This window comes from Chiloscyllium plagiosum, unplaced genomic scaffold (assembly GCF_037043375.1).
Source record: "Chiloscyllium plagiosum isolate Xiang-an unplaced genomic scaffold, Cpla_swu_hap1 HiC_scaffold_43, whole genome shotgun sequence".
NCBI lineage: Eukaryota > Metazoa > Chordata > Chondrichthyes > Orectolobiformes > Hemiscylliidae > Chiloscyllium > Chiloscyllium plagiosum.
Window position 1 is genome coordinate 29,569,146 of NW_028270181.1, and position 22,166 is coordinate 29,591,311.

General features: G+C 44.6%; 1 protein-coding gene across 19 annotated transcripts in view; it reads left to right on the forward strand.

The window, feature by feature from the left end:
• The window catches only part of LOC122541755 (paired box protein Pax-2-like), a 233,744-nt gene that overhangs the window by 152,392 nt on the left and 59,186 nt on the right, over positions 1 to 22,166 (forward strand). For 9 of the 19 annotated variants that reach the window (XM_087982644.1, XM_087982649.1, XM_087982651.1 and 6 more), the window contains 3 exons: positions 2,555 to 2,653; positions 12,193 to 12,225; positions 21,974 to 22,149. In XM_087982644.1, coding sequence (XP_087838770.1) covers positions 2,555 to 2,653; positions 12,193 to 12,225; positions 21,974 to 22,149 — 308 coding nt within the window. Of the gene's footprint in view, positions 1 to 2,554; positions 2,654 to 12,192; positions 12,226 to 21,952; positions 22,150 to 22,166 lie in introns of all 19 variants that reach the window. The other 10 variants (XM_087982656.1, XM_087982657.1, XM_087982659.1 and 7 more) reach the window with 5 other exon arrangements.

The following is a 22,166-nucleotide window of genomic DNA, read 5'->3' on the forward strand; positions in this document are numbered from 1 at the left end:
CTGGTCACCCTGCTGTAGGAAGGATACTATTAAATTGGAGAGGGTTCAGAAAAGGTTTACCAGGATGTTGTCAGGACTGGAGGGTTTGAGTTATAAGGAGAGCCTGGATAGGCTGGGACATTTTTTCCAAGAGTGTAGGAGTTGAGGGGTGATCTTATAGAGATTAATAAAATCATGAAGGGCATAGATAAAGTGAACAGCAAAGGTCTTTATCCTCGGGTGGGGAAACACTAGGGGGTATATTTTTAAGGTGAGAGGGGAAAGATTTAAAAGGGACCACAGAAGGTGGTTCATATGTACAATGAACTGCAAGAGGAAGTGATAAATTCAGGTACAGTTGCAACATTTAAAGGACCTTTTGGATAAGTAAATGAGTAGGAAAGGTTTGGAGGGATATGGGCCAAACGCAGACAAATGGGACTAGTTTAGTTTGGAAAACTCGGTTGGCATGGATGAGTTGGACTGAAGGGTCTGTTTCCATGCTGAATGACCCTATGGCCCAATTACCCTATGCACAATGATAGGAATGTAAAACATTTCCAACAATCCTGTAGAATTAGTCTTCTTTCCTGTTCACAGTATGGAACATTTCTCACATGCCAACATAAGTAATCCAAAGCAGCACCTGCTCAGCAACAACCTGCTTAATGACGCTCGGTTTGGGTGCTCCCAGAGTAACTCAGCTCCTGACCTCATTATAGCCTTGGTTCAAACAGATAAGTTCCAGAAATGAGGCGAAAGTGAAAGCCCTAGACATCAAGGCTGCATTTGACTGAGTGTGACATCAGGGAATCCTGGTAAAACTAGAGCCAGTTGGAATCAGGGAGCAAACTCTCTGGTGGTTGGAGGCATACCTGGCACATAGGAAGATAGTTGTGTTTGTTGCAGTCAGTTATCTCAGCTCCAGCACATCACTGCCGGGTAGTAGCTTAGACCCAGCTATTTTCAGCTGCTTCATCGATGTCCCTCTCTCTACCATAAAGTCAAAAGTGAGGACATTCGCTGATAACTGCACAACGTGCAGCACCGTTCATGACTCCTCAGATATTGAAGCAGTCCATGTACAAGTGCAACAAGATCTGGATGATATCCAGGCTGGGGCTGCAACAAATAAGTAACATATGTGCCACATAAATGAGAGGCAATTACCTTTACCAATAAGGTATCTCCCCTTGACATTCAACAGTGTCACTCTCTCTGATTCCCCCACTTTCAATATCCTGGGGATTATTATTGACCAGAAACTAAACTGGACTGACCATAAAATGCAATGGCTACAAGAGCAGGTAAGAGTCTAGGAATACTACAGTAATCAACTCCCATCCTGACTCTCTAAAGCCTGTCCACTATCTACAAGACATAAGTAACGAGTGTAATGATATGTTCCCCACTTGCCTGGATGGGCGCAGCTCCAACAAAACTCAAGAAGCTTGACACCATCCAGGATAAAACAACCCACTTGATTGGCACCACATCCACAAACGTTCACTCCCCCCACCACTGACGCTCAAAGGCAGCAGTGCATAGAATCTACAAGATGCACTACAGAAATTTGCCAAAGATACTTAGACAACATCTTTCAAACCCATGATCACTTCAATCTAGAAGGCAAGTGCAGCAGATACATGGGAACACCACCACCTTCAAGTTCCCCTCCAAGTCACTCCCTTTCCTGACTTGGTAATATGTCTGTTCCTTCACTGTTACAGGATCAAAATCCAGAACTCCCTTCCTAAGGGCATTGACATCTGGCTACAACACGTGGACCACAGCTGTTCGAGAAAGCAATTCACCACCACCCTCTCAAGGACAACTAGAAATGGGCAATAAAGACTGCAGTGCCCAAGTCCTACAAGTGAATTTAAAAAAAAAGATTTTTTTTCTTTTTGAGTCCTGCCATTAGTCGAGGAATTCTAATCAGATTGGCTGCTGGTTGCTCCTTTGCTAATTGGTTGACAGTGGTTTTATTCTAAACCGATTGCTGTCTTGCAACTAGTCAAACTCCTGCTCGAGCAATGACTTTTGTGAAGACAAAAATGTGAGAAATGATGATTGTGAATTGCACACACCTCTTCAATTTCCTTACATTTATGGCGTTGTAGTTTTACTTGTAGAGTACCTTTAATTTTGGGAGTTAAACCATATAGTTCCATCCCCATAATTTCTGCTTCTCCAGCTGTGGTGATAGGACAGAGACACTTGCTCCTGTATCATGCTTAAAATTAGTTACCTGTCTACTGACATAAATAAATGCTGTCAAACTCAGATTGGTTGAATCACTAGTTTCTGCTGGGAGACTATCCATTTATTGTGATGTGTGCTCTAGAACAGAAGTACAGATGTAGAGTGAAAAGTTTTACAATGCCAAATCTATGGTGCCATCTTCTGTACAAGTACCCAGGTATAAATCTTAGATACAAAAAGGGGAATTAAAAAAGAAAAGGTGTTGCATTACTTTACAGTGATTCACGAAATAAGTTAGAATTAAGACATTTTTAGAAAATGTAGACATTACAGTCAGACAAACAGATTACAAACAAACATTATATTGCAGAAGCTCAACGCAGGGGCCTCCACATGTGGTCTGACTGCCCACGCCAGACCTCAGTCCAACAACCATCCCCGCTCTGGACCGGCTCTCAGCTGCTCCAAGGTAAGTTTTCTCCAGGATTACTTCCCCATGCTGACCTGTGCTTCGGGACTACTTCCCACAATGGCCTCTACTCCAGGACTACTTCCCCACAGCGGCCTCCTCTCCGGGACTACTTCCCCACACTGGCCACCGCTCCAGGACGACTTTCCCACACCGGCCTCCACTCCGGGACTACTTCCCCACACCGGCCACCGCTCCAGGACTACTTCCCCACACCGGCCTCCACTCCGGGACTACTTCCCCACACCGGCCTCCTCTCCAGGACTACTTCCCCACACTGGCCTCCACTCTGGGACTACTTCCCCACAGCAGCCTCCACTCCGGGACTACTTCCACACTGGCCTCCACTCCGGGACTACTTCCCCACAGCGGCCTCCCCTCCGGTACTACTTCCCCATTGCGTCCTTCTCTCCGGGATTACTTCCCCACATTGGCCACCGCTTCAGGACTACTTCCCCACACTGGCCCCTTCTCTAGGAGTACTTCCCCACACCAGCCTCCATTCTGGGACTACTTCCCCACAATGGCCACTGCTTTGGGACTACTTCCCCACACCGACCTCCACTCCGGGAATACTTCCCCACACCGATCACTGCTTTGGGACTACTTCCCCACGCCGGCCTCCACTCCGGGAATACTTCCCCACACCGATCACTGCTTTGGGACTACTTCCCCACGCCGGCCTCCACTCCGGGAATACTTCCCCACACCGATCACTGCTTTGGGACTACTTCCCCACACCAGCCTCCACTCCGGGAATACTTCCCCACACCGATCACTGCTTTGGGACTACTTCCCCACACCGGCCTCCACTCCGGGAATACTTCCCCACACTGACCACTGCTTTGGGACTACTTCCCCACACCGGCCACCGCTCCAGGACTACTTCCCCACAATGGTCCCTTCTCTAGGCTTATTTCCCTACGCTGGCCTCCTCTCCAGGACTACTTCCCCACACCGACCTCTGCTCCGGGTCTACTTCCCCACACCGGACTATGCTGCAGGAATGCTTCCACGCACTGACCTCCACTGCAGGACTTGCCTCCGGGCGCGCCAGCTCCCCTGTTCCCCCCAGCTGAGTTCCTTAGTTGAAAAGAAAATGCAGAATGGAGGAAATAAAAGAGAAAGGATGTAAAAGAAAGAGCAGAGGACGGAGCAGAGGAGGTCCGGTTGGAGTGTTTTACTGTGCCACCATCTTGCCATCTCTCATTGTGGTGGATGTTCTATCACATCAATCTCTCTGTATGAGGAAGCATTTGACCTTTGCTTATCAATAGCTGTGTTCTACTTGTGCTAATGTTCAAGATGTCACTGATAGTTTTCAAGAAGTCACTAATATGGAATATTCTTTTCTGATAGTTGTAATGACTGCTTGAGCCTGTGAGACTTCTTTCTTTCACAGCACAGATATTGGCTACTGGTATCTGCTGTTTAGTTTACTCTTTGTGTTGACCTGTTATGCAAGTATATCTGAAGCATAACCTCCCCAACTCTTGCATTCAATTCATTTTGCAATAAATCATTGCATTCTATTAACTTTCATGATCACCTGCTATACCCACAGACAAACCTATGATCCATGCACTACGATATATGGATCCCTCTGCATCTCAGAGCTCTCACCACTTAGATACTAGCTTTTTTCTTTCTGGATATGCTGTACAGATGGGAATATTGAATGAAAATCAAGAATTTGAAAATGCAATGAGTCTTGAGCTGGAGGCTTTGACAGAAATGTTATTTTATTCCTGAGGCAGAACTGAATCACTTGTGATATGTGGATGTGAAAGTTCTGTGGTCATCAGGATGTGTAAGGGAATGGTGCACCTTTGTTCATTCAGAGCATCTCATTGTCAGTCAGCTCAAGAATGTGTTTCTGAGCTTACCGAATAATGTGTCCTTTGAATAGGTTTCTGGAACAAATTCTCGACAGCACGATTCTTGCTTAGTTCAGTATTTTCACAAAGTTATCTTAAGAGCAAGCGAAAGGTCAGACTCCGGCTGCCGGAGATACAGTTCTCTCTCAAGCTTAACATCATAAATCAATCAGAAACTGAACCAGGACCCTGTCAATACCAGGGAGGAAGAGATATGGGATATAATGTTAGTGTCACTAGCCTAGTAATCCAGAGACTTCAGTGAATACTCTGGGTCAAATCCCACCATGGCAACTGGTGAAAGCTAAATTCAATTAAAAATACCGGGATTTGAAAACTATTCTCAGTAATGGAAATCATAACTATACAAGTTTGATAAAAACTTCCTGGCTCTCAATGGTCTTTACGGTGGGAAATCTGCCATGTTTATATGGTCTGACCTACACGTGACTCCAGACCACAACAATGTGGGTTGGCTCTTAACCTCTCCCTGGAATGGCAGAGCAAGCCACTCCAATTTGAGGGCAAATAGGGATGGGCAACAAATGCTGGCCTTGCCAGCAATGTCTACATCCCGTGAAAGGGTAAAGAAAAATAAATTAAGACATTTGTGATAACAGCCAGGGAGTAACTGCCAGAAAGAGGCAGAAAGAGCCAGCAAGTCTACATTGCAGATTGAATTGATACTTGCTATGAAGAGACAGGTCAATCTGTACATGATTTGTATGACCAACGCAGTGAATATCATCATCATGCACAGATCTACCCACTCGAGGACTGGGTAGCAAACATAGAATCCCTACAGTGTGGAAACAAGCCATCCAGCCCAACATGTTCATGCCAACCCTCCGAAGAGTATCCCATGCTACCCTATTATTCTATATTTACCCCTAACCTACACATCCCTTAACACTATGGATAATTTAGCACGGCCAAATCACCTAACCTGATCATCTTTGGACTGTGGGAAGAAACCGGAGCACCCGAAGGAAACCCATGCAGACACGGGGAGAATGTGCAAACTCCACACAGACAATCGCCCGAGGCTGGAATCGAACACAGGTCCCTGGCGCTATGAGGCAGCAGTGCTAACCACTGAGCCACCGTAAACTGTAAATATTTCTGCTCATTTAGAATGTAAGGGCTTGCCATTATCATGTAGCACCTTTCACATTATGAGGACACCTCAGTGTGCTTTATATCCAATGAAGTATATTTTGAAACCAAAATAGAGAATGGTAGAAATATTCAGCATCTACGGAGATAGAAACTCAGAAGAAAGGCCTTTGACTGGCACATTAGCTATGTTTCTTCCCCACCAGTATGTTAGGAATTTCTAGAAAACATAGCAGCTAATTTGTATGGGGTTAAAAGCAAATGCTAAGAGCTCGACTGCAATGTCATCAATATCAAATCATATCAGATCACATGTGAATGGGGAATCTGATGGAAGAAGGTTCTAGTACTCAACCACACCTCTGCACCTAGTTCCAATTGTCAATAAATGTTCATCAGTTCTCACTGGGATGATGTGTCCAGTCCTTGTCTGCCAAAGGATCCTAGAGCATGGCTATATTATCTACACAGACAGCATTCATGTTTTGGATTCCGGACGCTGTGAGCTTGAAAAGGATCTCAATCAGAAACTTGAGCACCTAATACAAGGATGACACTCTGATGGTGTGTTGAGGGCCGGCAAAGTCCTGTAAGAAGGAATCAGATCATTTATTTTCACCACGAGTATTAGACAAGATGCTGGGGTAAAGACCCCACTGCTTCTTCGTGCAGTGCCAGAGCTTCTTATCCATCCACCTGGGAGGGTAGAGAGGGCCTCTATTTGTTAACCAACACAATCTCAGATGATTGTCTAGATTATTTCTCAAGTCTTTGGAGTGAAGGCTTACATCTCACAATCTCCTGACTCTGAAAGCATGAGCCACAATTGACATTAATAGCAATGATCCTCTGAAGGGATCAGTGATATTTGGTGTAGCCAACATGGAGGGAGAGGGTAAGGAGGAGGAGATTCATTGGAATGAAGTTGAGATTTGAGTATCCCACCTTGTTTAACCTCAGCAGGATTGTGATATAAACTGACAAGAGAAAAATAACTACGCTGGTCAGGAGCAGTGCTGCCTGTTCACTGAATGAATCAGTAACACAGAACTGGGAAAGCTTCAGCTGAAACAGTCCTGAAACAGACCTGTACAACCTGCAGTGCGACATTCAGTAATCCCTGGCACTGGGGATTTGACCCAGTGGCTTGATTCACACATCTTTTTCAGTGCTGTGACTTACACAGCTGGAAGGCTGCACATCGAGGGCTGCCTGTGTGTACCTAATCTCAGGGGCTACAGTCAAAGTGATAAATGAATACTTACCTTTGCTGCACCCCTAACCCCACTCCCTTCCTTCCCCCATGTGAGGGTTCTGGCTATTGACTGGCATCTACTGACCCCTACTGGATGATGCTTGTCTGTGTGGATGATGGCAAATGGGGATAGAATGGCAGACATTTGCTGAGCTTGATGTATCTGAGGGTAGGAGGTACAGCAGAGAAAGTAATCACAAACAAGAAGATGATCAAATCTTCTCTCATCGAGTCCATTAAATAATTGTCATAACTGAGAAAAAGATCTGAGGTGAAGTATATTGTCAGTTCCAGTGAAGAGGGAGATGCTTAATATTCCAAAGCAATCCTATAATGTCCCAAACAGCTTTCCAACCAATTAAATAGTTTTTAGGTGTACTGTAATTTTGGAAACAACAAAAGCTAATTCACAAGCAGCAAGTTCTACGGAATGCAGTATAGTATGTTAATTACTTACAGTGTGGAAACAGGCCCTTTGTCCCAACAAGTCCACATCGACCAACCGAAGCGCAACCCACCCAGACCCATTCCCCTACATTTATCCCTTCACCTAACACTATGGGCAATTTAGCATGGCCAATTCACCTAACCTGGTCTGTGGGAGGAAACCAGAGCACCCGGAGAAAACCCATGCAGACACAGGGAGAATATGCAAACTCCACACAGTCAGTCGCCTGAGGCGGGAATTGAACCTGGGTCTCTGGTGCTGTGAGGCAGCAATGCTAACCGCTAGCCACTGTGCCATCCCGTGTTATCAGATGATCTGTTTTTATTTGGTTGATGGATAAATATTGAACAGGACAAACACTCTTATTGAGTTTTAAAAACTGTGTACTATCCTTTATGTGCCCCCAATGGGGAGAGAAAGGTCAGTTTAGGATCACAGCAGAAAAATGGCACCACCAATGATGCAACACTTTTTTTTAGATTACATTACAGCGTGGAAACAGGCCCTTCGGCCCAAGAAGTCCACACCGACCCGCCGAAGCGCAACCCACCCATAACCCTACATTTACTCCTTACCTAACACTACGGGCAATTTAGTATGGCCAATTAACCTGACCTGCACATCTTTGGACTGTGGGAAGAAACTGGAGCACCCGGAGGAAACCCACACAGACACGGGGAGAACTTGCAAACTTCACACAGTCAGTCGCCTGAAGCGGGAATTGAACCAGGGTCTCTGGCGCTGTGAAGCAGCAGTGTTAACCACTGTGCCACCGTGCCACACTAATATATTTATGAGCCCTTGCTCATATTTCACCGGAGTGACAGCTTAGATTGAGCTTCTGGACTGGGACTTCAACTTGCGATTCAACAACTGATTAGCCTGGGGTCCAAGCAAGTCATAGAGGTAAGCATAGCATGGAAGGGGGTTATTTAACTCATCAAGCCCATACTGGTACCTTGTGAAGCAATCTGGTCAGTCTCACATTCCCCCTCAAACTTTGCACCCTTGAAAGTTTATTTCTTACCAAGTCTCCACTGAATATCCTTTAGAAATCATTGATTGCCTCCACTTCCATCACCCTTGTAAGCTGCAAGTTTCAGATCATGACCACGTGCTGCATAAAAAGCTTCTTCTACCTTCCATCTCTTATCCAAAGTCTTAAATCTGTGTCACCATGGTCCTGGTATCATCAGGCAGTGGGACAAGTTTTTTCTTGTCTACCTTATTGAAGATAGCACTTGTAGATCTCAACCAAATCTCTACTTACCATCTGAAGCCGCATGTTTAGCTGAAATCCCTCATCCCTCCTGCTAAATAATCTTTGTGTCCTCTCAGGGACTTTCACATCTTTCCTACAGTGTGATACCCAGAACTGAATAGTTAGGTCCTAATCAGAACTTTATAACATAGGTACTTTGCTTTTCCACTCAATGCTTTTTTCATAAAGTTTTCAGTCAAACCATCAAAAAGACAGCCACACACTGGTAACAGCTGATTCCCAATCACTAATACGAGGGTTATCCATTACTGATTGGAAACAAGCTTGCTCATGATCATACCAAAATGGCTTTGACAGTAGACTGAGTTAATAGGGTTTGGTATCACTACAAAATACAGGGGTCCAAACACAAACATTGTAAGGAGACCCCGTAGGGAAAGACCATTCCCGGGAGTGGGGTTGGGATGGCAAGACCTCGTCACACCATGATTATCACTGTCTGGTTTCACTGAGGGCTAGTCTTGGCTGGGCGTGTTCCTGGTGTTTCATTATAACCCCTCCTGCCGATATCCATCATATGCCCATGGACCACCATTGACCCCGACCATCAAACAACGCGGCCTTCCCAGGATCATGTGGCAGAACAAATCAGCCTTTGGTTCCAATCTCCAAGGCTGCGTAAATGATGATCTCCATTTTCTTGGAAGACTAATCCACAATTATTTTCAAAGCCACTTGGAATTTTCTCTTCCAGCTGCCTGCTGCAGTAACCAAATGTTCGACAACGAACTCTACACACAAATATACAAATTAGGAGTAGGGGTAGACTACTGAGCCCCTCGAGACTGGCTTGCTATTCACTAAAATTACAGATGATCCAACAGTACCCTCAGCTTGACTTTTCTACCTACCCCGATATCCTTTAACTTCTTTATTAATCAAGAATGAACTAGCTCAGACATAAAAATTGTCACCGACCCCGTCCCTCTTATTTTTGGGGCAAGAAGTTTCCACAGGCCTATGATCCTCTCAGAGAAATAAGTTATCTTCTTGATGATGGGCTTTTGCCCGAAACATCAATTTTCCTGCTCCTTGGATGCTGCGTAACCTGCTGTGCTTTTCCAGCACCACACTGCAGACTCTGTATGATATGGAGCACCTCCGATTTTTAAACTGTGTCCTGTAGTTCCAATTTCTTCCACAAGGGGAAACATCCTTCAACATCGATCTGGTCAGGTCCCTTCAGGAACTTATCTAAGATCACTGCTCACACATATAATCTCCAACAGATACAAGCCCAACCTGTCAACATTTCCTCATAAGACAACGCCCTCCATCCCAGAAATCAGTCAAGCAAAATTTCTGTCAACTGCTTCTAATGCAATTATGTCCTTTCTGAAAGAGAACCAAAACAGGTGACCCCTGGAGTGTTGCAAATGTTGGGGAGGTGGGTGGAGGGGATGAGGGCTTGCCTGATAATTTCGATATTTGTAATAACTCGGGAAGCCCGACGTTGGTATTCATTTTGAATACCAAAATTGAGCCACTACTTGTGACAGACATAGACTAGATCCAGTCCAGGGCAAACCCATCCCTTGGTCTGCTTTATAAAAGGCTCAAGTGATAAGATCCAAATGGGCAGGCCATTACCTGTTACCAAGGGAACTCATATTCAATGGCCTCCATAGGGAAATTAATGAGTGATTCCCCATGGGCTTTGTAGGGGATAGCACATCCCTCCTTTGCTAAATCTGAGGCTTCCTTTCACTCCTGTGATGATGGAGTGCCTTGTGTCGCTTTGTCCACGGTCCCATTTCTGTTGCTTTCTAACTCTGATCGCGAGCGGGCAATCATCACTTCTGTGAAAACCATCGAAGCCCGACTGCAGGGGACTCATCCTGAGTGGTGGCCTCCGACTGAGTTTCCGCTGCCTCTGTCTCCATCTCCAAGTCCTCATGATCCTCAGGACTGGCACTTGAGTTTTTGGTGAATGTAGTTTCCTGTCTACAGGATGCCAATGGTGTTGTGTCCATCGCAACAATTGCCTCTCTGGACAGAAGTGAGTTTTTTTGTGACCTTCTCCTGGTTTCAACATGTACGAAACTGGTCCTGTTTTAGTAAGGGTGAATCCTGGAATCCATGAAAGGCCATCACCAAAGTTCCTTACATGGACTGTATCTCCCGATATAAATCTCTGTCTGGCCTATGCCCATTGTGTCCCCTTTTCTGGTCTTCTTGTTTTATTTCAATCTTGTTGCCCAAGTTTGGGAATGTCAGGCTAAGTCTACTCTGAAGGCATTGGCCCATCAGTGGTTCTACCAGGGCTACTCCTGTCATCATATGCAATGTTGTAGTACAGTTGAAGGGGAAATAGTCAAGCTTCATTTCCAAAGACCCTAGAGTTTGCTTTCTCATGCTACTTTGGAATACCTGAACTGCCTGCTCAGTCATTTGAGGATGGGTGATAGGGTGCTGTGTGGATGTGTCTTACTTCATTTGTCTTCATAAAGACTTGAATTCCCCACTGGAAATGGGTTCCTGTTACCTGGTCGCATGAACTTCGGGCATACTGTGTGTCCTAGAAGACTGGCAGAATTGTTTCTGTGGTGTAATAAGAGGCAGTTGAGGTCATTCAGGGCATGTTGATCCATTTTCAATGGGTCTCGATAAGGATCAAGAATGTAGACCCCATCAATGGCCATGTGAAATCTGCACATATCCGCATTGAGGGTCTCCTCTGCCATTCCCATGGGTATAAAGAGGCTGCTGATAAGCCCTTCTAGTTTTCTTAGAGGGTTTTCCATTTTGACTAAGTTTTCATTATCCGTGATTCTGCCAGACCACAAAACACAGGTCTTTGCAAGCATTTCCATTTCAGAAATTCCTGGGTGGCCATTGTGCAATTTTTGAAGTGTCAGATGCTGGCCTGGATGTGGGACAGGCTCCCCACAAGATAATACCATCTTCTGGAATCAAACCTGACACTTTTAGAGCTAGGGTTTCAACTCCTCTGTAAGACATTCTTGCGGTCCACCATTTAGGATGATATGATGTAACTTCTTCAATAGGGTCCTTCTGAGTCCAGGCCTGGATTTGCTTGGCTGGCACTGGTAGTGGGTCCTTGAAGTTCATGATAACTTCATCCGTCTTTTGAGGTGAATGTAGGCTGGTGGGTAGCAAATGGAGGCTCGGGGCATCTATATTGACTATATATCTCCCTGAACAATGCTCCAAAGTATATCCATAAGCACGTAATAGCAGTGTCTAGCATTGGATCTGAGCTAACACAATGGGAGGAATTGCCTTGTCTTCCTTGAAGAGGCCCAGCAGAGATTACTATGGGAAATGTGGACCATAGATATACTAGTGGAATGTTTTCGCTGTGAATACAATGGCCAAACCTTCTTTCTCAATATGAATAAACTGATTTGGATGCAATTAGACATTCTGTCCCAATGTCTCAAAGGTGAAACAATACCATCCCTATCCCATAGGGGGAGTGTCACAGGTTGCAATGAATGGTCTCAGGGCTAATGTATTTGTTGGTAATAGTTCTTGTTTGCTGTTTGCATACATTTTCTCTTGTAGCATTTGCCACTATCATTTCTGATTTTCTTTTAGCAGGACATGCAGGGGTGCCAGAAGGGTTGTCAGGTTGAGTATCAATTTCCTATCATTATTTATGAGATCTAGAAAACACTTCAGCTCCACGGTGTTCCTTAGAGTTGGAGCCCTATTTGCGTCCTTCACCTTCTCTCCGACAGGGTATAATCTGACCTTGTCAACTCTGTACCTCATTCACCTGGAATGCACGTTTGTCCCTTTTTAGCCAGATGCAAGCTGCTCCAAACTCTCCAAATGTGACTGAACAGTAGCTCATGAGATTCAAACATCATCCAGATAGACTGCCACTCTATGCACGTGTTCTCCATCACACTTTGAAAGATGGCACAAGCCGGGGACTCCCTAAAAAGCAAGCGGGTGTGCTCGCTTTTGGGTTGGAGTCATAGTGGGTCTACTCCCACTTGTCAAGTGTGATTGACTCCAGGATTGCCAGGTGGGTAGGTTAAACTCTTTAATTTGATGAAAGTCAGCATTTCACAAATGGTCAGGAGAATGACTTTTTATCAGTGATCCCCTTCTATACCATTTGCCTGAAAAGACAATTTCATTTTTTTGGCATACTGGGGTCAATCCTCCACACCTGTATCATAAGGTTCCAGTTCCCCAAACACCGTGGGCGGCACGGTGGCACAGTGGTTAGCACTGCTGCCTCACAGCGCCAGAGACCCAGGTTCAATTCCCGCCTCAGGCGACTGACTGTGTGGAGTTTGCACATTCTCCCCGTGTCTGCGTGGGTTTGCTCCGGTTTCCTCCCACAGTCCAAAGATGTGCAGGTTAGGTGAATTGGCCATGCTAAATTGCCCATAGTGTTAGGTAAGGGGTAAATGTAGGGGTATGGGTGGGTTTCGCTTCGGCGGGTCGGTGTGGACTTGTTGGGTCGAAGGGCCTGTTTCCACACTGTAATGTAATGTAATGTAATGTAATTTCCAATATTTCCCTGTCATGGTCTAACCGGGTTTATGAAAAGACAAAAGTTGCTCTTGACTCCAGTCACTGAGGTATTAACTCAGGAAGCCTGATGAGAAAGGAATATCATTTATTGTTGAACTCCAAAATAGAGCCACTACTCATGGCAGAGATTGACTAGTCCCAGCCCGGGTCAGACAGTTCTGCAAAACCTATTCCTGGGCCTGCTCTACAAAGGGCTCAGGTGATGAGTTTCAGTTGGGCAGACCATTGGCTGTTACCAAGTGAACTGATACACAACCAACTCCACAAGAAGATTAATTTGTGATTTCCTTAGGCTTTTTAGAGGTTATCATAATATTCAAAAAAACCAATAACCTAACTCTCGATTTTAAAAACATAAACATTAAACAATAAGAATGATACAATCACACCAGCAGTTCATTGTAAAAACTTCATTCATATGGATGTGGCAACACTGGCTAGGCCTACATTTGTTGCCCACCCTAACTGACCAAGGGTTAAGTGTCAATCACATTACTGTGGGTCTGGAGTCACATGTAGGCTAGATGAGGTGAGGATGGCAGTTTCCTATTCTAAGGGGCATTAGTGAACCAGACAGGTTTTTCTCATAATTGGCAATGATTTCATCGTCATTATTAGACTCTTGATACTAGATTTTTATTGAGTTCAAGACCCACCATATGTGAGATTCAAACCCGGGTCCACAGAACATTACCTGGGCCTCTGAATTAATAGCCAATAGATAATCCCGCTAAGCCATCACCTCCCTCTTTTCCACTCCAGTGTCAAATTTAAAATAAAATAACACCCAATTTAACTAGACAAAAAAAAATTGTGATAACTGCACACAGCACTGTTCAGTGTCAAAAAGTAACTCTAACTGCTGGTTGAGAAGGTACTGAGGTTTATTATCATTTTGCACTAAGAGCTTGTGGAGCTGGAGTGAATGATAAATGCCTTATATCGATTGTCCTATGTAGTAGACCCAGGCTGATAGAGAGTAATTAATGACTCTATTTGTTTCTGTACCGAGGAGAACAATTGAGTTTGATACAGCAACAACTGGTGCCAGTGTGAAAGGCCCCAAGGGAGTCGTCCAGGAAAAGCCTGTACTGAGACAGCAACACAGATCCGTGGCCATATCCCTGAGATGCTATCTATATTGTAACTGATACGATTTGACATGGAAAAGAAAGTACAAATGTGTTCATTGAGGCCAACAAAGATTTGTTTAATAGATATGCAGGAGCTGACCGAGAAAGAGATACATTTATTCCTCAGTGACTTGGACACAGCTGTAGCATTCTCCTCTGTGGGTGGATCTGAGATAACTTTAGGAGTACCTTTTAAAAAGGTTGCTGTCAACAATATAAAATAATTTATTTCCTCATTAACCCTTTCACAGCTCACACTTAATAATTATACTTCAACGACTTACAAATGTAGAATGAAGTCTGTCCAGATTGGATGACATCACCTGTATTTCACACCATAATTAATAAGAGTTCACGTGTTTACAGATACAATGCTACTTCTGCAACAACAACAAAGTGCATTTGTATGGCATCTTTAGTGAAGAAAAATGTCCTCAGTCGTTTTAAATAAAGGCTCATTCAGGGCCTTTCTACACGGCTAAATTGGTTGTCACTTTTCAGATTTCAGGATAACAAATGAACTGTGTCTTCAGCATATAATGCTGGTCACCAACAACCAAATCCCCTACCCCTTCACTCCCACCCAACCAGCTCCCCCCATTATTAGATACTAGCATGTGACTACTCCTTGTAATCCATTGTTCTGTGTAGGATTCAATTATACCCCTTTGATAGGATCTCAGTCTGTAACCCAGTATAGGGCATTCATTATTCTGCATCTAAAACCCTCAATTAGATCCTAGATGTAACTCAGTCTCTGGACTTTGTTAAACTACCTGGATCCCTCGATTAGATGCCAGGCTGTATTTCACCCCACACATCTTGAAATGACTCAGGCATGAATTGCCATCATGATTAACCTCACAGCCAACATCCTCAATGAGCGCCCTCTTACAATCTTAGACATATAGTTCTGTTTGTATGGACCACACACCGTGCACGGGGTTCTGATATTGACCCCACACAGACTAAAGTAAGAAGTAAAAATAGCAGGTTCAATACAAATGTAGTGACTTGCTATGAGGAGATGGTGCTTTCTTTCCCCGAGTTGGTTTAAGCTCATCTCCTGGCCTAGCCAAGGAAAGGTCAAGCCTTGAAATGGAACAGCAATAACACCCTGAAATGGTACTATCAGTGAAACATGATTGATCAATTGAATTCCATAGCAGTGAAAAATGCGGGATTAAGTAGAGTATTATACGCACAATGAGTTGAAGCATGATGTTCATTTCAAGTTCATTTCTGGAGCCTTTGCCACAAGATCAGGCAATCAATAGGGCCTTGCATATCATATATCACCCTGCATTGAAAAGAGAACATAATCTGCAGCAAATTTAGAATGACAGATTTGTTGGTATCAGAAGCCCCAGACTAAACTGAGAGTGCCACATCCTGCACTGAGAGAGATGGCTGACAGTTGGAAGAGATTTAAGAGGCTGCTTGTGATCGAGGGAAGGAAAGATACCATGCATTAGAATCAGGTGCAAAGAGGAGGATGGGGGGTGGGGGGAGGAGGATTCAGACGAATGGAGCAAGATTAAATGCAGGCCAGCATCTGTGCCTTCAGCATTGGACTTGATCTTGGAAAAGAACAATTTAAAATTGAGAATTAAAATATAAAGAGTTTTGACTGTAAAATCCATGTTCCCTATCAATATAATAGATAACGTTATATTCAGCTCCTGTGCGATAGGCAATGGATTTATGTAATGCTTTGCGTGTTTATAAAAGTATGGGGCCAGTTCACACTTATAGGAGAGTTGCTCACAGGCTTAGACACTTTGCATTGTCACCATGATAATCCTCTGTGTTTTGAGGGTGGGAAAGCCACTAAGTGAGGCAGAGTGATGATGGACACAAACCCTACCAATTTCTAATCTTCACCATCGGTGAGAAAGACACACTTCAGCCCCATGTATTGAAAGAATTAGGCAGCCAGTTAAAGGCTGGGGATTAAGCCAGTTGCCCATCACCATATGATGTACTTAACAGGTCCAACTGTGTGGGGAGTTTGTCACTTTGGGGAGGGGGCTGTGTCGCTCAATCAAAGGCAGTTGTTGCCTGATGAAGGAACTGGACTTTTGAGGATGGGTGCTCACGAGGAGCCAACTTTTATCAGTGTCATCACTTCGCCCCTAATCTGAGAAACCCCACTTCCCCACAGATCACTGATCTTTATCCTAGATCTCTGATGCAGCTGTTCCATGCCCAGAGACTGCCATGACATTGCTGAGTACATGAGCTGATGGCCTCTGATTGGCCAGCAGCTCACTCTGGGTCAGATTTCTGTCCCAGGAGTCTTGATTCCGAGACATATGATGGTGCCTTCCTGTCTGCCTGATTGGCATGTGTTTCGATGGGCCTTCTGCTGGAAGAGGCAGTGCAGGTCTCCCGTTGGATATTCAGCCAGTAGGTGACATCCAAGACTTCACAACACAATTCAGACCCGTATGCCCAACTTGTTCTCCTGAACATCATGACTGAAGTGTTGGATGATAGCTGCAGAGCAGCCCCTCTGTCCGAGTGCTGTGTGGATTAGGGGGTGAATTGCTCATAACGCTGACCATGTCACTTGATATATATATTTTCAATCATCCTGTTCAGAGGTGTTATTACAAAACTGTGGAGCAGAGCCTCCTGGTTCAGAGGTTCGGGCACTACCTCAGCATCGCAAGAACCCAACAATGGGTATAGTTATTTTAATTAATGTGTTCAAAGATGTTACGACACATCTCTGAGGCAGGTGGGACTGTTCAACTATCAGGGAAGGCTGAACAGGTTGTGGATTTTTATCTCCGGAATAACGAAGATTGAAGGGTGGTTCAATAGAAATTATTAAGATTACAAAAGGCTTTGAATGGATAAATACAGATAAAATGTTTCCAATTATGAGCAAATGCAAAATTAAGCTTTGTCTGTTGTAAGTAGCTGTAATAAAAGCAGTAGGGTATTCATTTGAATATAATGCAAGAGCATCAGAGCAGGAAGCTATAAAGAACTTTGGTGAGGCCACAGCTGGAGTACGTGTGCAATTCTAGTCACTGCACTATAGGAAGGACATGATGCATTGGAGAGGGTGCAGAGGAGATTCACCAGGACATTGCCTGGCATGGAGTAATCCAGCTCAGAAGAGAGACTGGATAAGCTTGGGGTTGTTTTCTTTAGAGCAGAGAAGACTGGGAGCTATCAGATCGGGGTGAATAAGATTGAGGGTCATGGAAAGCATGACCCTCAGTTGAAGGATCAATAACAAGAGGGCAAAAAGTTTACAGGGGATTTGCGATATTCCAACCTAAAGGACAGCGAGTGCACTGCCTGAGAGGGCAGTAAATGCAGGAAATCTTACAGCCTTTAAAAAGCACGTGGTTGAGCACTTAAAATGTCATAGTGTTCAAGGTTGTGGGCCTAGTGCTGGAAAGTGGTAGGATACCAACTACCATGATGCAAAATTGAGTTGAATAACGCAGAGGGTGGTGGGAATCAGAAACTCACCGTAAAGGTGCTAGATGCAGAAGCCTGCATAACATTTCAAAAGTAATTAGGTGTACACTTGTGATGCCAAGGCATACAAGACCATGGGCCAGATGCTGAAAAATGGGATGAGAATGGTTGGTGCTTGTTTCTGACTGGCACAGTAACAATGGGCTAAAAGGTCTTTTTCTGTGCTATAGATCTCTTTGACTCTATGAATACATGATATAGAGAAAGGAAATGGAGGATTATACTGATACGGTTAGATGTAAAGGAGTGGGAGGGTGTGCAACACAAATGCCAGCAGATGCCAATTGGGTCACTTGAGCTGTTTCTGCTCTCTGCATTCTATGTAATTTTACATAATTAATGGCAGGTTCACCCACTTGTAAGTGCTTGGGTGAGTTTTACAAAACTGAGCTCCTGAGCATAAAACTATGAAGTAAGCACCAGGACCTGCCTTCACTGGTCTTTTATATCTGAGGCCCTACAGATGCCTATTTCATGATTAAAGTGAGTCGTCAAGATCTTCATTTGTGGCGAAAAAGGACTTTGGCCAGATTTTCCCATTTTATTTGGACTAAATGTGGAAAAATCTCCAAGAGGGAACCCTGCGGCCTACAGAGGTAATGGAAGCCTGCTGCATCTTCCAATAGGCAGACTGCTGGAAAGATTTCTTTCAGAATTACAGCCCCAGAGCTGGAAGTCCCGCCAGCCCGTTACTGCTGGACTGTCAGAAGTTAGAAGCTCTAGGACTCAGTAGTAGAATAGTGGGATACCACCAACTAAAACCCCAGATGGAGGATCATCACCAAGAAACATTGGTGCTGCTTTCCAGTGTTGGGATGACAGAGAGAGGTGTACAAGGCAGTAAAGGAGGAGCTTGGAGCCGACTCTCAGCAGCCAACTTTACCCAAGTTCCAGACCCTTGCAGATTGAGGAACCCAAACTGACAACTTGGCTGCACTGGGTTAGCAGTCAGACAGGCTGACTCCTCCTCATCCTGCCTGAATTCAAATTAATTGCAGCTCAGCTGGGATGAGGCTCTCAAGTCATTATTAATTGAAGGCTTCAGGGTCTCAATTGGTAGTGGGGTGGCAAAATTAAGCTTGGGCATTCCCTTCGCCCTCCACCCTCCACCTCCAGGTTAAATTTCTGATGGGCTGGGTCCCTCCCTGATGCTAACCCCACCCCCAGCCCCTCCCCGATTAGCTTCCCCTCCTGCCACGTTCACCTCTGACATTCAAGAATGGAGGATTCTGGCCACTGATCCAATTTGAAAGACTGACTCACCTATCTGTCTTCTGCAGAAAGCAAAGTGGAGGTTATGAAGGTTTGTTTGTAGAATGAGCTGCTAGAGGAACTGATTCATGCAGGTAGTTACAAGATATAAAATACATTTGGACAGGTGCATGAAAAGGGCAGGTTTAGGGGGAACATATAGGCCAAATGCAGGAAAGTGGGACTAGTTTAGTTTGGAAACTTGGTCGGGCTTGGAAGAGTTGGACCGAAGGGTCTGATTCCATAGAATTGTTCCGTATGTGATTCTATGACTGTATAAATGCTGATATAGTAGGCAATTCTTCTGAAGAACACACGGCCAAAATTCCTGCCTTTTATCTGGGGTGGGGGGTGTCATTAACCACAGGTGTGAGAAAGGAGCTAAAAATTGAGTTCGGAGCTGGATCCATTGGAGAATTCCTGCTCCACTCATTGCAAAGGGTCTTCAAGAGGTTGGATTGTTCTACTCATCCCATTATATCCTGGTGGGAGCTCGGAGGAGACCTTGTAGATGGGAACTCATAGATAAGCCTCTGGTATACTCAGCAGTGCCTCCAACTGTTGAGAACAGGCACAGATGCCAAACTGGCCCAAAGGTGCAGCACGGTTGCTCAGTGGCTATCACTGAGGTCACAGTGCGAAGGACCTGGGTTCAAGTCCAGCCTTGGGTGACAGGTTATCTGGAATTTGCATGTTTTCCCTGTGTCTGTGTGGGTTTCCTCCGAATACTCCAGTTTCCTCTCATAGTCCAAAAATGTGCAGGTTAGGTGGATTGTCCATGCTAAATTGTCTATAATATGGGATATGGGCCAAACAAATGTAGGCAGGTGGGACTTGTTTATTTTGGGAACATGGTCGGTATGGTTAAATGGACCAACGGGTCTGTTTCCATGCTGAATGACCTTAAGAATGTGCAGGCTATGTGGAATAACTATGGCAAATTCAAATTCTAATTCCTAAAATGTGGGATGATGGGGATAGGTAGGTTTAGGTGTGACACTCTTTGGAACATTCGTGCAGACTCGATGGGCTGAATGGCCTCTCTCTGCACTGTAGGGATTTCATGATTCTGAGTTTTTTTTATTTTGCTCTCCAGTCTGGTGCAGTACAGCTGGGGCTGAGGACGTTCAAGGAGCAGTTGTGTAATGACCTGTGTAACCAGGCATTGAGGGATTTGTCAGCTTGTCATACCTATGACCCATCTAGGTCATAGCTGCCCCTCTTTGAACAGCAAGTCACAAATTCATCACTCCACAACCAGTCCTCAAATCTAAAGGATCTGCCCTCAGAGTTAAATCATGTGGAGATGGAATCAGGCTTGACTCAATAGCTTGCAGATAAGGATCTGATTTAAAACTGAAAGAATTGTGGACGCTGGAAATCAGAACAAAAACAGAAATTGTTGGAGAAACTCAGCAGGTCTGGCATGATCTGTGGAGACTGAAACAGAATTAACCTTTCGGGTTTAGTGATCCTTCTGCAGGATCTGATTTAACCTGGGATCACCTCAACAGTTGTCGGGTCCTCTTTAATTTAATCTTCTTTCACGATTCATAAGTCTTCAATCCAAAATGGTTCCCTGCTGTGTTTATCCATTGGGAAATGCACAGAGATTGAACAAGAGCCTTTTAGCAAAAGTGATAACTTGCAAATGCAGTATTGCTTGCAGTTCGGAACAGAATATCAGGCCGCGTATCTAACACGTGTCTCATTTTGGGCTGATGTCAAAGCTGAACTTTACCCCATTGCTTCTCATTCAGGTTAAAACGGCAGTCACATCTCAATGATATCATCAGCACTGTCATATCGTTGGAAGAAAGGTCTTTAGCACTTGCTCCGTCAGAAGATGGAGGATCTGAGTTATAATGAGAGGCTGGATGGGCTGGGACTCATTTTCCCTTAAACATAGGAGGCTGAGGGGTGGCCTTGTAGAGGTTTATAAAATCATGAGAGGCAGAGATCAGGTGAACAGCCAAGGTCTTTTCCCCAGGGTACAGGAGTCTAAAACTAGAAGGTGTAGGTTTAATGTGAGAGGATAAAGATTTAAAAGGGATGTGAGGGGCAATATTTTACAGATGGAAGTATATGGAATGAACTGCCAGAGGAAGTGTTGGAGTGGATACAATTACAATAGTTAAAAAAACATTTGGACAGGTATTTGAATAGAAAGCTTGAGAGGGATGTGGGCCAAACACAAGCAAGTGGGACTAGCTCAGTTTAGGATACTTGGTTGACATGGGTGAGTTGGAATGAAGGGTCTGTGTGACTCTATGGTTCTAAATGTAGAACAGTCTTCAGGGCAAGGAAGCACCCTGTGAAACTGTCCTGTTGCATCCGATATTAATCTCTAACTTCACTTAAGGACTACGTAGTCATGTCGATATAGATTATGACAGCGGGAAAAACCAGTTTAATAAAATCCACAGTAACTGCCTTCGCACTATGACCTCAGTGATAGCCACTGAGCAACCGTGCTGCACCTTTGGGCCAGTTTGGCATCTGTGCCTGTTCTCAACAGTTGAAGGCACTGCTGAGTATACCAGAGGCTTATCTATGAGTTCCCATCTACAAGGTCTCCTCCGAGCTCCCACCAGGATATAATGGGATGAGTAGAACAATCCAACCTCTTGAAGACCCTTTGCAATGAGTGGAGCAGGAATTCTCCAATGGATCCAGCTCCGAACTCAATTTCTAGCTCCTTTCTCACATCCTTGAAATTCCAATTCAAGTTGGACCATTACATGTGTCTTTCAAACGCATTTCGGCACTTATTTTCCTCCTGGGTTGTGAATTCAGCTGCTTTCTCAAGGGCAGAAGTCTCTCGAGGGCAATGTTAATATTCTTCAGCCTGTTCAGCATTTTATTTAAAATGTTAAGAAAACCCCCTTTACAATTCAGACAAAAAAAAACATAAAATGCAGTTTGTGTCCTCTTCCTCTTAGATACCCAGGATGCCTCCGGGCCAAATGGTGATTCTCAGGGAACTGCGGAGAGTGTACGGAAGCAGCTGCGGAGTGAAGCGTTTGCCCAGCAGCAGTTGGAGGCTCTGGAACGCGTCTTTGAGCGGCAACACTATTCAGATGTCTTCAACGCTGGCGAACATATCAAATCAGAACAGGTAAGACGCTCTGCTGT